Here is a 19,517-nt window from a genome sequence, read left to right on the forward strand (position 1 = left end):
TGCTGATTTCTCCCTTCCAAGGTTACACGGGGCTGTCTGGGGTCCCCCCCGTGTTGCTGGCGATTAACACCTGGATGTTTGGAAAGAAGAGAGCACCAAAGAATCGGGGCAAGAGCGGGGCTGGCTGGGAACTCTACTGATTTACACAATACCGGGATTTAATGGCAAAGTCGAAAAGGAAAGCTGAACTGGATGCTCTCCTAATTTTTTTTTTTTTTTTTAAATTAAACAAAGATTTTAAATGCTAAAGGTTGGATTGAATTATTTTCCAATAAATCAACAGAAAAGTGTGCACACAGGTGAAAGACACAAACAGACTCTGGAGGGGGCTGGAAATTAACCACACGCCACCGTGAATTTCAAAAGCCACTTTATAAAGCAAATAAAAATATTTACTGATTTGGTACACTCACACAGAAAATCCCTAGAAAGAGTGCTAAAAACAAATGGAATCTCTGCCCGTCACAGCTATTTTAAATTAGGTATCAAACAGACAAACCCACGGCTCCTGCCTGGTCGTGCCATGACAAAACCCACACCAGAAACAGGCAGACGGCGTGTAAGTTGAAATGTTTTACTTCAGAGTCCGAAAAACTTCTCTGTGAGAAACCGAAGGAAGCATCTGCCAAGGAGCAGTGAGGGCTGTGCCTTTCAGTGCTGCCGGCTGCTTGCTGGGTCTGCTCCGGGAGTTCATAAAACCCCACTTCTGGGCATTCTTTGCATCTCCGGGTCTGTTTTCAGGCTCTTGTGTTCGGATGTTCGGAGTTCAGAGTGGCAGGCAGTGCTCGGCATAGCTTGGATACGTAAGGAGGACAACACAGCACTCCCACCGCGTCCGACGGCAATCCGCTCTTTCCAGTCCCTCCCAAAAAAATCATCATCAGGTCCGTAAGAAATGTGCACATTTAAAACAGGCATCAGTTTAAAAACTACAAAGATGGTGCTTGATTTTTTTTTTTTCCCCCTCACCCCACAAATAATAAAAAGAACAAAAGCAAAAAACCCGGACGTTTTCCATATTTAAAAAAAAAAACGGGATGCAGGAGCTAATTCCAGCTGTACCTTCCTGCAGGAGGTGGGAGCGGGTAGGGCCTCCCGGGGCCGTACGCCTGCAAACAAACAAACAAAAGCAACCATTTATTTTTGGGATTAGCAGCACGAGTAAACAAGTGGGGCAAACTCTAGGCGCCGCACAGAATGGGGACAAAACATCCTTTGCACAGAGAGATGCCAGGAGCAGGGCTGAGCATTCCTCATCTGGCTGTGGAGTCTCCCAAAAACACGGCCTCGGGCTGGATCCCTTGGTGCAGAGCGGAGCTATGCAGCACCAACTTTGGAATCCAAAGTAAATCCACGCCCAGCCAGCACCATGGGCAAGGGACTTCCCACCTGTGACACCTCTGCTGTGCTCTGCAGGAAAAGGACAAATGCTGGAGTCAGAGACAGACAGCAATATGAGGGGCAGCTCGCACTCATAATTTTTAAACAAAATTATTTTAAGGAAAAACTAAAGCTGCATCTGTTGCAGAAGTGGCATTTTCCAGCACTCGTTCACTTTAATAAGAGGTCAAAGAGATCCAAATCGCACTTTGGAAATTACTCCAAATTAGATGTATATTTGTACTTAAATTCAGGCATTTGGTACACCAAGTATCCAGGGGAAAAATCCATTGGAAAATTTCACAGAGCCCCCCTGAAGCATTTAAAATGATTTGCAAACCTGGTACATTGCAGAGACCAGCAAGTTAATCAAAGGTGATGCACCAACACCAGCTACAGGCTTGGTCTGCTCTTTACTCGGGGATTTTTCGTGTGGAGGAGAAAAGGGGCTTCCTTTCCTTTCTTTAAAAGAGAAATCCCTCTTTATTCCAGCCCACGACGGCAGGGATAACCACGGAAACCATGGAGCCAGGGAGCAGACCTGCCAGGGAGGCTCCTGCAGCCTGCCCTTACAGGGAAGATTTGTTTCCCGGCATGATGAACAAAATTAAAATAGGAAACAAGTTGGCTACATTCTTTAAAAAACCCTTCCAAACCATCAGCCGGGAAGGACAAAGCAGAGGTCCGGGAGCACTGCACCAGCCGTGGATGCGGACGCTCTGTTGTGTGCTGCTCCAGGCTGGAATAAAACTGCCCAACACCTGCAGCACTCCAGCAAGTTCATTCTTTGGTTCTCTGGGAGAGCTGGAAGGCAGCAAAGCCCCACTCCCAGGGAGCCCCCCAGATCCATGGCAGCTGCATTAATTTTGTAAGCACTCGGTGGCAGCGCGTTTATTAACCTCTTCAGACCATGGGTTCTGTACGCTGTAAAAAAAGAATTCAGAGGTGAAAGGCCCCAAAGATAATTATTTATGCTGCTACGTGTCACCACTTCCACTTGAATCCCTTTTCAAGGCTTTAAAGCTTTGAAATTTTCAGGCAGCAAGGCCGGATTCAATGATTATGCTGGAACCCTAAACACTGCCAGGTACCTTCTCATTTCACTCCAGCCCTGAGGAAATAATGACATCTGAAAGTTAATTTAAAAAAATAACAAGAACAGAAAAAAAAAAGCAACAAAAAGTTAAAATTAAAAGTAGATAAACAGTTGCAGCACAACTGCAAACGGAATTTTTTAAGGAAGCAAATTCACTGGAGCTAAAAGATTTGTGCTTAATCATGAACTCATAATGTATGTGAACAAAAATAAAAAGGTCGTCACTGCTGGGTTTTAATGTTTCCCGCACCTACAGGTGGGTCCATACCAGCACTGGGGGAATTCTGTTTTGGGCAAGACCACACCATGATCGAGGCTGTGGATGTCCACAGGGCTCCAAGGCAGCTTTCCAGGCAGGAACTAACTAGGATACCCTCCCTGGGCCCCCACTGCAAACCCTGCCAGGAAACCATTCCTGGTCCCCCTCACAATTCCAGCTGTTGAGCACCTCGATTTAAGGCTAGGAATGAAGGATAGATTCTTTTAGCAAGTGTATCCTGCCTGGGATGAAGGGCAGAGCAGGGTGTGCCCTGGCAGACAGACTTTTTCAAGAGCGCATTTCCCAGACTAATTAAACCCTGCCCAGACTCCAGCGGCACATAAGATACTCCCCCGATTTTTCCCCGGGAGTACAGTAGTCCCTGCTATGGATTAGTGCAATCAGGCACACTCCTCGGGCTCTGGGGTTTTAGGTAAACCTTTGCGGCACAAAATGAAAGATTCCTGAAATCTGATCCTATCGGTGCACCTCATCCAAATTTAAAATGTGTTTTAGAGCTCCACTGGTTGGGTCAAGCTTTGGGCCCCATTATTTCCCTGTGATTATAACCCACGCTTGAGTTCTGCTTCCAGTCACAACCAGTGCTGTCAGGGTTTGTACTGGTGCTGCGCCATGCAACACACATCTGGCATGTACTCTGTCCACCACCACTGGGGTGGTGGACAGACTGGGAGGAAGAAACTTAAAACTAGGAGTGACTAAAAAGTGACTCGTCCTGAGCGGAATCAGGCCCCAGCAGAAGGCACATTTCCAGCAGCTTGTGCCTTAATTTCCACATAAAGGATGGGCCAATGGGGCTGTCACCTCCTCCTCCCTGGGACTGGTCACTAACTTTCCCATAATGCTGCCCTCCCCACAGAGCAGCAGAACTAGGACTTTAACCTTGATATCCAAAATCTACTTAAAATTAATGTTTAGCAGTCTAAATATCCAGAGTTGTGGTACAACAGCATATGTAGATCAGGTTTTACTGGGATCACACACTCCCACCTAAGCAGAGTCACCTGCTGCTTTCAAGCAGTATTTTCACTCTGTGGCATTTTCATGGACCGCTGACCATGTCACCTGTAATTTTGGATGAGGTTCTCCCATCACATTTGCTTGTTTCCTTTTGACCACACAGAGCTATTTCCACACGTTTATTCCTCTGGCTACAAGAACCCAACATTTGCATTAAGTAGTGTTACAGCTCAGAGAAAGCCAATTGAGAGGAGAAATTTGTGAAACTGTAAGAATCTACATTTTAAACATGGGGAGAAACCAAAAGGCCTGGGGGGCAGATTTCCTTGTGGAAGAGGAAGAGTGGTGGGAATACTTGCCTGAGGCTGCAGGAGGAATGTGACTTGGGACCACATTTGAGGGGTGTTAATGGACACCGGTGGTGCAGTCCCAGCTGAGGCCTTGTGCCAGGGGTACAGCTGGAAGTGCTGGCCAAGGCTAGGAAGTCACCCACCCGTGCGTGGTGACACAGCAACACTAAAACCAGCTCAGCAATGCCTGCACCTGCCATACTCCCTCTTCACAGCCACAAGAGGAGGAAGCCTTGGCTGGGAGGAGAACACAGCGTACCATGTGGGGCCCTGCTTTCCTACCTGTCTACCCCTGTCCATGCGGTCCTCGGGTCTCTGTGGGTATCCCATTGGCCCCAGGCCCTGGTACTGGGCTGGCTGGAACTGGTTTGGAGATTGCAGCATGCGGTTCCAGGCGAGGAGAGGAGCAGCTCCGGCGGTTCTGCACAAGGAAAGAACACTACAGTAGGAACTTGGCTCCTGCAGGGAGTCCCACAGCACAGACCTGCTCCTGGGTTTGTCTCTTAAGCTGAGCACGGACAGCCAAGTGCTAGTGAGAAACCAGGAGCGGGGAATATCTTCTCAAAGGCTGCTTTGCTGACTGCTTCCTTTGGCACAGCTTGGAAGCTGCACTGCCACGAGCAGCAAACTCATCCGCACACAGCAGATTTTTCCAATTCCCCAGAAGGCTTCTGCGCACCTTTTATGGCACCTTTTATTTGCTGATCCCAAAGGCTCCCCAGCACCCCAGGAGTAAACATGTGCCACACGGGAGCCGGGAGCTTTCTTCTCTGAATACCCAGACTCTTTCTGGGAGCCCATTCTTCCCAGTTAATTGCAGGTTGCAAATGAATTCTTACGGCGAGCATTCGGAATCTAGGGTAGGGGCCTTGGCTGCTTTTTCCCATCCATTATTCTGCTCAATATGTCAGGAGGTCTGATCGGGAAGAAACCTTTTTAAGTTCTATTGATGCCGTTTTCAATTGACCACGGTGACCTAGCAACATAAGCACTAATTGGCACAGGCTGACTGACATTTGGTGTACAGTTTATATGGGAACGCGGATCCAACATCCATTATGGCCCAGTTTGCCATCCCGGATTACCCACAGCAAGAAATGTTTTCATTTCCTTCAAGTACCCATTCCGACGTGACAATTAGAAAGCAACAGGTAGAACATGTCCAATATTGTTTGATTCAAAATATTTAGGGAAATGCTACGGCCGTGACCCGGTTGTTACAGCTGGGCACGGCTGAGGGGCAATTCCTTAAAGGATTCAGAGCAGGTGGGCACTGCAGGACAATATGATGTTGTGGGGGAAAAACACGGAGAGCTGAGACGGTTAATCCTTCCTGACCCCTGCTGAAGAAGGACTTGTTTGAGCAGAGCAGGGCCAGCCAGGAGGGAGATGGGGACAGCAGAGAACAGAGGCTCTGCATCCCAGGTTTGGGATGGGGATAGCAGGGAGCAGGAGCACTGCATCCCGGGTTTACCTGCTGCACCGTATGTCACTCCTCAGAAGGAGCCATAATGTAGTTAAAGCTAAGAGCACTTTACATATGTGGGGACTAAACTCCCAAAATCAACATTCTAAGTTCATACTTGGAATGAAATAAGTTCATACTCATTCCTTTTGATTAAGTATTTTGAATACTAAGTTTTTTTCCCCTCATGATTCCTAGAAAACAGCAGACTCTCCAGGAAAAATACACTTCTCAGCTGTAAGGAAAACCACTGGGAATTACCCAGCTCTGGGACTTTCATTAACAAGCATTCTCCCTCCACAGCAAGTGCTGGTGATAAATATGACTGAGGCTCACAGGCCAGCACTTGCTCCATGCCTGGAATGGGGAAGTTTGTCACAAATTTCTTTTGACATTAATTTTGACTTGGCAAGGAATTTAAACTTTTTAAGTGCTATTTAGTGAAAAATTGGCATATTTAACAAATCAAACACAACATCACTGCTTTGTTGGGGCATTGACTGGTGATTTAAATAATCTGAGGGTGGATATCTGTACAGAACAAAGTTTAACAAAAAGAAAAAAAAACCAAAACCACAAAAAAAAAAAAAAACCTATGCCACTTGGAACACCCCAGGAGCTCACACTGGCAATTACCCACAGGCACCATCCAGAGTTACACCAACTCAAAAACATTCAGCCAGGTCAGCTCAATTCAGGAGAATTTGCACATGAAAACCTTCCTGTCTTCACAACCCCGTCACTTTGGAAATTTTCTATGAAATGATCTGTTTAACCAGATGACACATCAGCCAGGTAGCAAATCCTTCTACTATAAACTCTGGACTGGCTCAAGAGATTGAAAAGGACCTCTGCAATGCCCAGGAATGTCAGGACAGTGGGGAGGGACCCCAAAATTCAGTTTTCCTGCCAAGGTGCAGCACTAGGTTTAAAAGCAAGAAATCCTACACAGGAGACACAAATGGCTGGATTATGGAGAAGCAGCTTTACACTCCTGGTTTTTCCCCCCAGGCCTGGGAAGGAAGAGCCAGTTTAGCCCCCACTGTACCACTCCATCCCTGAAATAGCACAGAGAGGTTCTGAGCCCTCCTGGCAGGGACAGGGCTCCTTGCTCATCCCTCACTCAATGTGGTGAATTCAGGATATCCCAGCCTCCTGCCCACCCACTCCATCCCACAGGGCTGGAGCAGGACTGGCCTCTCCCTTCCCTGAGCAGAAATCTCCGGCTGCTCTCCCCCACGGCACCTTATCGCTCCCAGAGCTGCAGCAGCAAGAGGGGGCAGCAATTTGGGGAACCAGCAGCTCCCAGGGAATGAATGGGAAGCTCCAAATGCCTTCAACAGGTTCAGACGCTTTTTCCTGCACCAAGTGTCTGTGTTTAACCTACTGCTTAAGTCTCTGTGCTTGCCTCTGTACAGCAACGAAACATCAGCTCTAAGCACGTTTGATCTGCTCCCCAAATCTAAAACCTTCCAAGAACACAGCAAAACTACTTATCCTCAGTGTTGGCAGAGCTTTTCATAAACCCGGCACAGTGTAACAAAGGCGAGGCAGTGACAGACCTGCAGCAGTCCTTCACAAATGAAACTACTTAAATTGGATTTAATTAAGGAGTGGGAGTGGCAACTCCCATGGCCCAAGCAGTATTAAAGTTAGCATTATGAATGAATCTTGCCTTACAATATTCCACACAGATGAGGCACAGGATAAGAGAGCTACGCTTACTTCAGTGGGGATCAAAATGGTTGCCATGGAAAGTGACTGTGGAGAGCTCAATAAATTCCCCCAAAGCCCATATTTTCAATGGTGAAACATTTGCAAATAAACCCAAGGGAAAAAAAGCAGGGCCTCGGAGCAGAAACTTCTCTCCCTCCTCCATAAACATAAATAAATTTCATTATTCATAGCTGCCACAGGTAGCCTGGGTTTATTGAGCCCACCCCACCGGAGGACACACAAGCCATCAATGAAGGGATGCATGTAAAACATCCCTGATTATCAAACCATGTCACATTCCTTCTATTCGATGGCACTTATTGGGCTGCAGATTCCATAATCCTTCCCTGAGTCCCTTCTGCATTTAATTCAGTTCAGCCTTAAGTAGTTAAAGAAACTGTTTTCAGTGGCAACTAATAACTACTGACCTACAGTGACACTACCCTACAATGGGCTTGTCAGGCCTGAAAAACTTGTACCAAAGAAGCTGATTAGGACTTCAAGAGGTTTGTAGCAAGAATCAATGGCTGGTCTGTGCTAATGCTGCGGCTGTGGCACAGGAATGATAAAAGTGGAACACCATTAGTTATGCCTCATTAAGCTCCACAGTCCTCCTAAAAAGAAATTTGTTTAGCCTGTCCAAAATCTAATGCAGTTTTAAGCTCTCTGTGTTCAATTTCATAGTATCTCAAAAGCTTCAATAAGATAAAGGCCAAAGAACCAAGAATGGCACCAAAGCACCAACAGTAAAGTTAATTTTGAAGCCTGAGTTTTAATGGCAAGTGTTTTTCCCTCCTTTTTTTTTTTTTTTTTTTTTTAATACAAAGTACTCAAGCCTTTTAAGGGATGAACACCATGTAGTGGGCTCTCAAAATATCAATAAATCATGGACATTAACTAACTCAAAAAACCTGCTGTACAGCATCATTTCCACAATTTTAAATCACAATATTCCAAACAGAGAAGGAAAACTGAACATCGGGAAGGCTGGCAGAGCCACATCCACAGTCCTGGGCACATTTCACATCCCTCCTGCCTTACCTTTGTGGTGTCTGCTGGAACAAGGGTGTGGGACCTCGCCAGGACTCCTGCGGTCGAAGATCTGGAGGGCGAAACGAGATGGCAAAATAAGAGAGAGCAAGTACAACTCACGAGCTGTGCTCACTCCTCTGCAAGCCCCAGAGCTGCTTTTGGGAAGCCAAAGAGGAAAGCTTAGGCTGGATGTGCCACAAACACACTCCAAGTCATGGCTTCCTGCTGCTGTCAACTGAGAAAAGGGATTTTTTTTTGCTTTAGCCCATCCAATAAGCTTCATAATAGAGAATGATGAATTTTAACTGCTAAAGCTAGCATTGGTTAGTGCTCAGATGCTTCACAGGTGTCTCCTCTTGAATTTTTGAAGATGCAAAACCTTGTCTGTCACCCTAACAACTCTGTTTAACATTTATATCTCTTAGCAATACATTAATTACTATTAAAAAAAAAGGCACTCAAATACACAACCACCACTGTATTACCACTACGTCCGTGTTTGTGACCAACAAAGATGTCAAAGTCAAAATATGGGCCAGTTTCTCTCTGATTGGGCTAAGCTATTCCATAAAGGCAACTAAAACAATGGCCAGAGCATGGAATAAAGTGGATGATTCTGTTTTATTCACATGTAAGTAAATATAGTTATATTTAGGATGCAAAGGATAAAGAATTCATTAAAATAAAATATAAATACATTATCACTAAAGATAGTAAAGTTGCATTTAAAAGTTACTGTGGGCAGTGATAATACACCAATAAAAACCTATTAATGATGTCTCAGATAATGGAATCAGACTGAATTAAGCCTTTTTGGGTAAAACCTTGGCCAGAGCCCCAGTGCTGGCGTGCAGGAGACCACCCACTCACCCATTGTTTGCGCCACCCAAACCAGTCCCACACAAAGGCGAGGCAGGAGCAACATTGCTTTAACAGGGCCCGCAATTAAATGCTTGTTGTCCTTCTAAATAACCTGGTCAGCAATCAGGATAAAAGCAGCAGCTCCTCAATAGCACCCAGGCAGCCCCCAGCACTTGAGGCCAGTGTCAATCAAAAGCTCCGGTTTCACTGACACCTTTGATGGCTTTCAATGGCCTTCAAGTGTGACCTAATTCCAACAGCTGGTTCCAGCAGCTGGATAATGGCCGGCACATGGACACCCTGCCACACTGCCAGGGCCCAGGACATGGAAGCCTGGCCTCCTTTGGAAAGGGGAAGGGGGAAACAAAATAAATAAGTCTGTGTCTCTCTCCTAGCTCTGGCTGGATTGTCTGTCTCAACCCCAGCAAAGAGAACACCAAATAAATTCCCAGCCCCAGCAGCTCTGTTCTTCCTGAAAGCCTGCTGGGCAAAGCCAATCCAACCCATAACTCCTCATTTAGCCCCCATGCAGGGTTAATTATTCAGCTTTACACCTATACACACAACTACATCAACTGTGATATGAGCTTGGTTTTACTTCCCCTGACACACACACACACCCAGTTACCAGCCGCTCCTCTTTTCCAGCCTGCAGCAGACCAGGACTGAGGGTAGAGAAGTGGCACTTTCCTGCTGATCAGTCTGGGAATCTCAAGGGCTTTTCCAGGCCTGAACAGGCTGCACCCACACAAAGCCATGTTTATTTTGGAATATAAGGGAACCCACGGTGCTGCTTTAGCGGAAAACGCAATTTTTCAACTGGAGCTTAAAATATTTTTAAAAGTTTGGGACAGCCCCTGAGTGTCACAACTTTCAATCAAAAATATCCCAAAATGGCTCTGTTTCTGCTAGTTTCACAGACAGCAGCAGCACAGAAACAGGAAACATCTTGTTTCCAGACCCTTCCTCTCCATGGGAATAAGGACCCAGCTCTCCTGCTGTAACCACACCTTTCTGCAGCTCAGTTTAAGCAAGACTTCAATGAAATAATCATCCAAACATTTAAAGTCCCGCTATTCATTTGTATGGCTGACAGAATAACCTTGGAGGGAAGAGTCTGGAGTAGTGAATTGCACTTAAGAAAGGTACAAAACGGGAGAAGGAATGACAATTACTATTTTCTTTAGGCTGCAAAACTTAGGCATTTCCCAGAGCTATAAGGCCAAAGAAATTGCCTTGTCTAGCAGCTCCTCAAGTAACAATCTATCTAATCAGGGTGGCAATCAAAGAGAAGATTTTGTGTTTACTGATTGCACTAATCAAAATCACTTTTCCAAGGCAGCTAATTGACAAGTTTACTGCCTGCCACACAAGTCATAAATCAGATGTCCTGTGCTGCAGGAGCCAAATCTGTCATTCCCAGAGCACTGCCACCCTGCACTTGACTTCCCAAGTTATCAGCAGACAATTATTCATCAGCTGGAAATTGGCACATCCAAGGCAAATCAGGGAACACTGGTGAGGAAAACCCCCAGCCTCGAGGCTCTTGAGGAGGAGACTGCTCCTGGCTTGACCACGTCCGCCTCTCTGGAGACTGATTTTACTGCAGCATGCATATGAAAACACCACACACCAAGTGGAAAGGTGCTCTGCATCAGTCCCCCTGAATGTGGGGATTTCAACCCACTGAACTGCAGTTTCTCAGGAATGTGTGGGTTCCGGGTGCTTCCCAGCCCAGCGACACCACAACTGCAGTTCTCTCACAACGGTACAGCTTATGAACACAGCTTGGACACTGGAGAGAACCTTGTGTCATCCAAGAGGTCTTCCCATTTCTCCTAATTTTCTGGCTGAAAGTAGCAGTGCTTTGATGGGAACACCTGGGGACTAAGGGGTGACTGCAAAAGGGAAGAAGATGGCTTTGCTGCCATGCCTAGGAACATCTCTGGGGACTCCAGGCCAAGTGTTGTTTGGCGGGCATTGGCCCAAGTGCTCGTGAATTCCCAGCCACTCTGAGCAGGCAGACTGCTCCTCCTCAGCAAGAGCCTCACTGAAGTGGGGTTTGCTGACACTCCTCATCCTCACAGGTCTGCTCGGCACGGGATCCACACAATTTGTAATCCAGGATGTGTTACAATCTTTGGGCAGGCGAACATCCAAAAGGCAGAAATCTGGGGCTGTGCCACCTGGAGGGGTTCTTCTAACAAGAGTTTAAGCAAGTCTGACTCTGCCTGGTAGGAGTCGAGGCACATGTGGTTCACTCAGCATTGACAGTCCCAGGCGGGCTGAGCTGGGGCCTGACCCTCCAGCCAGGCAGCAAAATGGGTTTTGGGAACGGCTCTAGGGGGCAACACAGCCCTCAGGCTGTTTGATCCATCCTCCTGATGGACATGAGCTGTCCTCAGGCCTCAAATAACAAGGCACTGAACGAAACAATCTCCAAACTCTAAGTCAAGTGCTGCCATAATCAGTCGCAAAGACTTCATGCCGCAGTCAGCACAAATGAGAAGTTAATTAGAGTTTAAGCCTAATCTTCTCAGGCAGTTCAGTGTCTTAGCAGAAGAGGAAGAGGAACACAATCCAGTGAAGTTCCAGAGAACATGTCTGCAGCATGCTGCACTGCAGTGCCCCATTAAAGCAAAGTGCCAGGAAGTGGCTCTGGAGATTGTGGCTGGCACAGGACCCTGCACGGTGAAGGAGCCTTCACGAGGCAGCTCCACCTGGCTCCTTTTCCTGCTGCTCCACACAACAGCAGTACAGCCACCTCTGCCTCGTGTAAAAAGCAGCACAGGGAGGAGCGAAGAAAAGCCCAACTAATTGCTCCAGGATTTGCCAGGCACAGTCTGCAGAACAGAGGCCAGGACGGCTGCGGTGTTCTGAGAGGGAGGGAGGCCCACGCCAAGTAAAGCCACCAGACAGTTCTCCAAGGCCAACAGATGGACTGGGATTTCTCCTCCAGCAGTGGCTCCAAGCCTCCTCAGTTTGAAACAGTCTATGGCACTGGGGGGTATTTGCCTGCAGAGTGTGCAGGGCTGTTCAGCACAAGGGGCTTGGGTGCCAGGAGGACAAGAGCTTGGGGAGTGCTCCATTGGCAGGATCAGCTCCAGGGACATGGGACAGGCAGAGCACCTTGGAGCATTTCCCACAGCACACCAGGACGTAGCAGGAACAGCAGCACAGAGACTGCTGGACTCCCAAAAACCTCCCCAAAACCACATAAATAGTCTCCTTTTGGAGATGAATTTGAAATTGTGACACCTGTCCGGTAGTTCCGCCTTCTCATTCTCCACATTCTTTTTTCCAGATCATATTTACGCACAGATAAGCAAAACAGATAAAGAGAGATGATGTTTAGACCAACCCAGCTGTGAGAAGCAGGAAGCAGAGGGCACTTACTTGACAGCAGTTTGGGGATCTGCTGCTGGCTGCCCATGAGGGGCCTGGCGTAGGGGCTGCCGTAGGCTCCGAGCGGCACGGCATTGGGGTACATCCCTGGCATGCCCCTGTCCCTCGGCATCGTGTGCCTGTCACAGGAAGAAATGGCAAGGGAGCAGGTGAGGATGCTGTGGTGAACTCCATCTCCCAGCACAGCTGCCTCCCAGCCCACCCCATGCCCCCTCTCTCTCCACAGGGCCAGGGAAGCACTGGTGGATCAGGGCCCAGGCACATCCCAATACACACATGGGCCTGGGGAGCTGCTTCCAGGGAAATGCTCAGGTTTCCAATGACACAGCTGTGCTTTTTATTGTGACTGTGACATGCAAGAGGGTTCTTCCACACAGCCCCAGGACAGTCCTGCTTTTCCTTCCTAAAAGGGGGTGCTTTTCATTCTTGCAGCTCCTCCAGAGCTGTAAGATGAAGAAGGTATTTTCTCTTCCTAAGAGGACACTCCGGAGTCCAACTTTATTTGCCAGTCTTCTTTAAAACACTCCCTTCTATGGCTCTGATAAATGCATGGCTCCTTGCACTCCCCAATACGGAAACCCATTTTATTTTTAAAGCTTCTTTGTTTATAAAAGCTTAAAAGACTTTCCTGTCTTCATTAGCAGTTTTAATTATAATTTGTGCACAATATTCTCATTGTACATTGTATCTTCTATACTACACACAAGCATCCACCAAACAAGTTTTAAAACCCCTCAAACAACAGGAAAGTGACTTAGAACTATCTAGGAGGGAAAAAAAATAAGCAAGTAAGGCATTATTGCAAAATCGCTGTAATGTTCAGTTTTCAGAAATATTGAATTTAAATATCACAAACTGAGGTTTCCAACATGGAAAACCAGCACCTAAGCTTGGTGCCAATGCCCCTTTTATTTTATTTTATGTTATTTTTTTCAATTTAAAAAAGGAAATGGAGGGCAGTCACCCCAGCAAAGCAGCAGTAACCCCACGGCCTTACCCCAAGGTTCTGAATGCTGACTGGTCCAAATGCACTGGTTTCCTATCCCTGTTAAAGCCAAGCTGTGGTCTCCAAGGCCTGCCATCATTGTTGTTTTTTTCCCAGTCTCCTGGCTTCAGAACTGGAGCAGGTTTCCTTAACAATAAGAACAGTTCCATAAGTACTTATCAGAGCAAATACTCAGACGAATAAATCACAGTTGAATGATTTGAAAGCTGGCAGCTAACACTTACTTTGCCCCAGGTAACACTGTAGCCTTGAAAACGAAGTCTTCAGCAAATTGTGGATCTTTGAATGAGATGCTAGAAGAAAGTATTTGAGGATTAGGTTCATTGGATAATGGAGACCAAGTGAAACAGTAATCACTGCTTTATTACCGAGAAAGCTAATAGCAAACAGATGAGCAGAATAATCTCACTCTTCCAGCTGGAATTCATGTTTTCCAGGATCAAGAAAGAATGAGGCTACAAGGAAAGAGAATAATGGTTCCCTGGAAAATTCAGCCTGAGTGATACAGCCTGAGGAACAGCGCCCTGACTGCTCATACCACCTCCAAAGACAGGAGGAAAAATCCTTGTGACAGAGAAATGGGGGGAAGCATAGAACAACTCCAATCTGACAGTGGCAGATGGAAAAGCCAAACCCTTCCTTTAGCTCATCACTCATAAGAAACTACATCCCCATTTAGGATATCCTTCCTGCAGTGTCCTGACAAAGCATAACTCAGCATTTCTTACTGCTCTGCACAGTTGTTCTGATTGAACCAAGCTGTGCCTCTCTGGAGATAAAAATGACACACATGACAAGCGATTTTCAGTTTTTTGAGTGCTGCACGTTGCACACCCTTGCATGAAAGCTCAGAGTTAACTGACCTGACTGCCGAGTTCTGTGTCAGATCCCGCAGCATGGGAACAGGAGACTGCACCACCCTGGTGAAGGGAAAAACCTCTGTCAAAATACCACAGAACACATTTCTCACCATCTACTGCTCTGCCAACTAAGCCTGCAAAACATCTATTTCAAAGTTAACTTGCCTTTTCCCTAGACCAAATACTTCTATAAGCACTGGAGTGACTGAATCTTATTTCTTAATGCCACTTGTTTTGCAGCTGATCTGTGGGGGTTCTCTCAGATCTGCCTAGGAAAGGCAAGGCCAGAAAAGGTTTCTTGCTCCCTCCGAGAACAACTCTGACTTGGTGATATTCTTCACAACCATGACAAGAATGGAGAAATATCTGTTAAGAGTGATCTGGGGTATATTTTCTGCCCGACCAAGTCAGTGTTTGTGCACTTAACGCAAACAAGGCACTGAACACCTGTATCTCTGAGCATAGTCAGAGAAATGAGTGTTTCCTACAAAATTAAGATTACACTGATCACTTCTCAAACTGGATACATTCTCTAGAAAGTTAAAAATATGAGTATTCTTGGTATGTGTAGCTGGGAACAGCCCTGATTTTAGTGCTGCAGACTAAATGGACAACGCCGAAATATATCTAAGCAATCACCACCTGGATTTTTCTCTGCTGTAATGCAGATTAGCATATAAAAAGCAGAGCTTTGGGTTTTTTAGGCAATGTGCACTAATGGGAAGTCACATCAGCCCACACTAACATCCACACAAAAGCAGAGAAGCCAAAAACATGGCCCTACTAAACAAGGCTACTGAACACTACCACTTTTATTACCCAGGCCTTGTTTACCACATAAAACAATAACTAAACACATAAAAATCAGCCTTCCACAGGCAAAGTGACAAAGATTCCTCAGCAAATAAACAAATGCATTAGAATGCTTTAAAGATATCTGGGGCTGCTTTAAAAACCAAGTTGAGAGGTTAAAAAAATGGGACCATAGAATGCAAATTTCACTTGCTGGGGATTTTCCCTGTGCTGGAGGTAAAGCAGAGCTGCTTTGAACCCTCAGACCTACATACATGGCTGTGTCAGGAGCTTTAATTTACTCCTTGTGGGAACAAAAACATTTCTGCTGCCCTTAGTGCAGGAGGGGTCCATTTGCAGCAAGAATCCTCCCCAAAGGCCACACTCACTGATCTGGAAGAACAGCGTTGTCATTCAGGGTGAGCTTTCCCTGGATGCCATGGCACAGCTCTGGCGGGATGTCCACTGCCTATGGAGGAAGAAGTTTTTAGCTGCAACACTTCAGACTCCCCACCTCACCGTTTCCACTGTTTCCAACAAGTGTGGCCTACCTCTGCGTTCTTGGTCTTGTACTGCTCCACAATGAAGTCACAGAGTGGATGGTGCTTGCCCACAAAGAGAACATCACCACCAAGGCTGTTCCTCCTGCCTGGAGAAATGATGGGAATGGGGCAAGAGTTCAGAGGAAAGAGGGAAGGAAGGGATGCAGCAAACCAGCAACACTGTCCTGGTGACACCTCCACAAAAGCCAAGTTTCACTTAGGAGAAAGCTTTGAGAACACAGGAAAGACAATGTCTGCTCAGAGCAGGACTTGTCTGGTCCCAAGGACAACTAGCAGGCAGTAAAAATAATGGATATCTTGTGTTCAGTGGAGGAATGCTGAATTTAAAATAGAGTAACACTGCAGATACAGACAGAATTGATAAAAAACAACCCCAAATCCCACGCACCTCCACAGTTTACCCATAAGAACCAGATGTTATTTCTGTACAACAGAGAAACAAACATTGGCCTTTACAAGCTGAACAAGTGTTACAAAACAAATCCACTGAGGATCACTCTGATTACCAGCAGCATCCCTGAAGAAGAGTCTGTCATAAACTCAACTCAACCAACCATCGAGGACATCTTGTTAATTTACAGTGAATTTCATAGGTGGCAGTGAAATACCCCAATTCTTTAGCTCAACACCCCAATTCTTACTCTCTTCAGGAGTGAGGTCAGGGTACACTTCCTCCAGGGCAGCTCTGAGGCGTCGCTCATCCACAAAGGGCAACAATGCCACACCTGGCAAAAACAAACCAGTGTTTCCTCACACCTGCTGAAAAAACCCAGAACATCCCCAAAAACAGACACCAGCATGGCAAGCTCTGATAAGATTCCTTAGCCAAGAAACAGCTAGAGCAGTGTGATTCTGAAGGAATCACACTTTTGTTTCAGAAGTCAGATCTTTTTGTGGCTTTATTCAAACAAAACCTGTTGCACTCAAACTGAAAACCTAAAACTTTACCTGCAGAGTAAATTACATCCAGCCACAGAATCTGGCAGACCTTGGAAATTAATATTCTTTAAAGAAAGGAAAAGCTGCAAAAATGCAGTAGCTCTTTTACCATTCTTTGTGTGCTCCAAAATATTTCTATATTCCCCAAAGTATTTCTGCACAGTACTAATGAGCTACTGATTGAGCAGAACAAGATCCATTAATTAAATGCAAAGGAGACAAAAGACAATTACACACTGAGGCTGATAAAAACAGAAGAATGATTAATCAAGTTCAGGACAAATGAACAAATCTAGAACGACTGCTGAAATTACCAATAATCATTGCCAATCCAAAACCAGTTACTGAATCATAATTTGCTCTTCATGCTAATTTCATACTCTTTTCAAAAGTACACCTGCTGTAAAATACTTGTCCCCACAACAAGTAACACAAGTTACCTCTGTGACTCAGTGCACTGATTTCTCACTAAGATAATTTTCCAATTTCTATTTTTACAGATTTTTAAGACTAATGTCTAAAAATTTAAAAAAAAAACCAACAACCAAAAAACCAAAGCTGAAGTTTCACCTTGCCAAGCATACTTCTTCCCATTCAAATCAATCGCAAAATCTTCGGGGTAGAAGTCAATGATGCTTGATTCCTGGAATTGAATAAACAAAAATCACCCTAAAAGCCAACTTTGACACGGGTTCAGAATGTCACGTGGTGCCAAACACAAAGGTCTTTGATAACAGCTTTCATTAAAAGCCATTTAAGCTGAAAGTGAGGATGGGCACCTGTATTACTCAGAGATTTAAAATAAGAAATTAAGGAGGAGAGAAAAATTAGGATAAGGAGGAGAGCTAATTAGGATAAGTTGTCTGCTCCGCAACTAAGCTTTGGAAGATTCCTGTAAGAAACAAAACCATCTGAAGTGCAAGAGAGCTGGGTAATGTCATCTGAATTCCAAGGAATAATTTTTAATGACTTTAAAGAACCATTGCAATCTACCAAAACCTTTCCCTCCTCGTCTGCAGCATTTCTCCACCTGAAGTGAGAAGCAGCAGGTCCCATTCACCACCATTGCAATATGACCTGAGCTTCCAGCCAGGAATACAAGAGGGATTCTCACCGGGTCTGTCATGAGTTTCCTCCACGTTGGCGGCAGGAAGTTTCCACTGGCAGCCGGGAACACCCCCATCAGCTGTTCAAGAGGCTTGAACTGTTGAAGGCAGACAAGCAGGCGTGGGACACTTGGAATGAGAGGGCAAATCAGCAGTGAATGAATGGATAAATCAGGAGCCCTACCGGTTTGGAGCCCTTCTCAAAGTCCGAAGGCATGTCTGCAATGCCCTCGAAGTCCGAGGCAAAGGGAGCGTAGTGGAAAGGGTAATACCAGTTCCAGGATGCACAGCCCTGGAGAAGGGAGGTGAGAGACACAAAATCAGACGTATCAGCAAATGGAAATCATGCAGCCCAGTCACCAAACGTGACAACATGGCAGAGAGCAGTTTACACAGCAAAATCCTGCTGCTAGCTTGGGGAGGTGTGGGAGCAGAGACTCCCACACTGGGAGCCCTACTGGGTGTGCAAATGTGAACAGTATTTGCTACAGATATGCTGAGAAGCATTCTGGTTTTCACTAGTACTTCTCTCTCCAGTATCAGCAACACTGCACACTTGGAGTAGCACTTTGCTCTTCCCCTCTTTCTCCTGCTTTGAGCAGCAGGCAATACAAAGTGTGTCTTCAGAAAGGAGAGAATCAAGCAAACTCAAAACACAGCAGAACACCGTGCACCTTGTAAAGGAAATGTGGCTCCAGAGGGTCTAAGTCAAGCTCTCACCTCCTCAGCTATTTTTCTTAGCAGCACCACTTGAAACAAAAGCCCACTACTATTTTGACTTCCAGTTCTGAACAATTAAATGTCAACAAGGCTCCTACAGTGATATTTTTGGTACAAAATTACAGCACCTATAATTATTCGCTACAGTCCTTCAGACAGACTCAGAACGTTTCAAAAGCCAGGTGGATTGCTTTCATTCTTTTTCCTCCCCCCTCTCCAAACAGATGTTCCTTCTAGTGTGACATGCCCTGCATTATGAGCTTTCTGTAGGAATAGAAAGACATGTAATGTATTTTGGCACAAGTTTTATGGACAGCCAGCAGTAGTTACCGGAGTCAGTTTTTATTATGGTGAAAAAAAAGCCAAAGATCCTCAAGCAAACTTACCTTGGAAGTTCCCCCAGCCCAACAGCTTCCTAACCGCATTTCCATATGAGCAAGGAGCATTCTTCCAGCTGCTCCATCCCCATACAACAGACTGGAATGTTTTTGTGCTCTTGTACCACTGAAGGAAACACTTTTACCTACAGCTCACCTGAAGGCTCACTTCCACTCCTGGAGTCAATGGGCACACAAAGAGTTGTGGGGTAATACCGGGGCATGGTGAAAAAACCCCACGGTTTCCTAGTGCCCAGGATCCTGGGAATTCCCACCTATAAAGGCATCCAGACGACGTCTGTCCTTTGCAAAAGCAAGTCATGCACACAAGGATGTGGAGAACACAGTTTTCCTGCAGACCAGCTGCACCAGAACTTGCATGATTTTCACCCCCCACAGCACAAGTGCCAGAGCCCAAACTCAATGAATGGTAAGAGCAGGAGGGAAGGGGACACATTCCCATTTTGTTCCAAGGAGGGAGTGAAAAAAACCTATTGGAAACTGCATTTTATAAGCACATGAGGTATCTGTTCTGCCTGTGCTCCCAGCTGGACAGGTGGCAGCCACTGAGGAAAAATATGAAGTTCTAAGAATACAGCCCCATGTGGA

The 19,517-nt window shown here is 45.9% G+C and overlaps 1 protein-coding gene across 2 annotated transcripts in view; it reads right to left on the reverse strand.

The window, feature by feature from the left end:
- Positions 1-353: 353 nt before the first annotated feature.
- XRN2 (5'-3' exoribonuclease 2) overlaps positions 354-19,517 on the reverse strand; it is a 32,721-nt gene continuing 13,557 nt past the window's right edge. The window contains exons 18-31 of one of the 2 annotated variants that reach the window (XM_040058558.1): positions 17,996-18,103; positions 17,820-17,909; positions 17,276-17,348; positions 16,408-16,491; positions 15,755-15,852; positions 15,593-15,672; positions 14,415-14,471; positions 13,776-13,844; positions 13,543-13,677; positions 12,537-12,664; positions 8,289-8,349; positions 4,349-4,487; positions 1,063-1,109; positions 354-862 (exon numbers count right to left, since the gene is read on the reverse strand). In XM_040058558.1, the coding sequence (XP_039914492.1) occupies positions 691-862; positions 1,063-1,109; positions 4,349-4,487; positions 8,289-8,349; positions 12,537-12,664; positions 13,543-13,677; positions 13,776-13,844; positions 14,415-14,471; positions 15,593-15,672; positions 15,755-15,852; positions 16,408-16,491; positions 17,276-17,348; positions 17,820-17,909; positions 17,996-18,103 (1,341 nt within the window). In that variant the 3' untranslated portion in view covers positions 354-690. Of the gene's footprint in view, positions 2,305-4,348; positions 4,488-8,288; positions 8,350-12,536; positions 12,665-13,542; positions 13,678-13,775; positions 13,845-14,414; positions 14,472-15,592; positions 15,673-15,754; positions 15,853-16,407; positions 16,492-17,275; positions 17,349-17,819; positions 17,910-17,995; positions 18,104-19,517 lie in introns of both variants that reach the window. The other variant, XM_040058560.2, reaches the window with a different exon arrangement.

This window comes from Hirundo rustica, chromosome 3 (assembly GCF_015227805.2).
Source record: "Hirundo rustica isolate bHirRus1 chromosome 3, bHirRus1.pri.v3, whole genome shotgun sequence".
In the NCBI taxonomy this organism is placed as follows: Eukaryota; Metazoa; Chordata; class Aves; order Passeriformes; family Hirundinidae; genus Hirundo; species Hirundo rustica.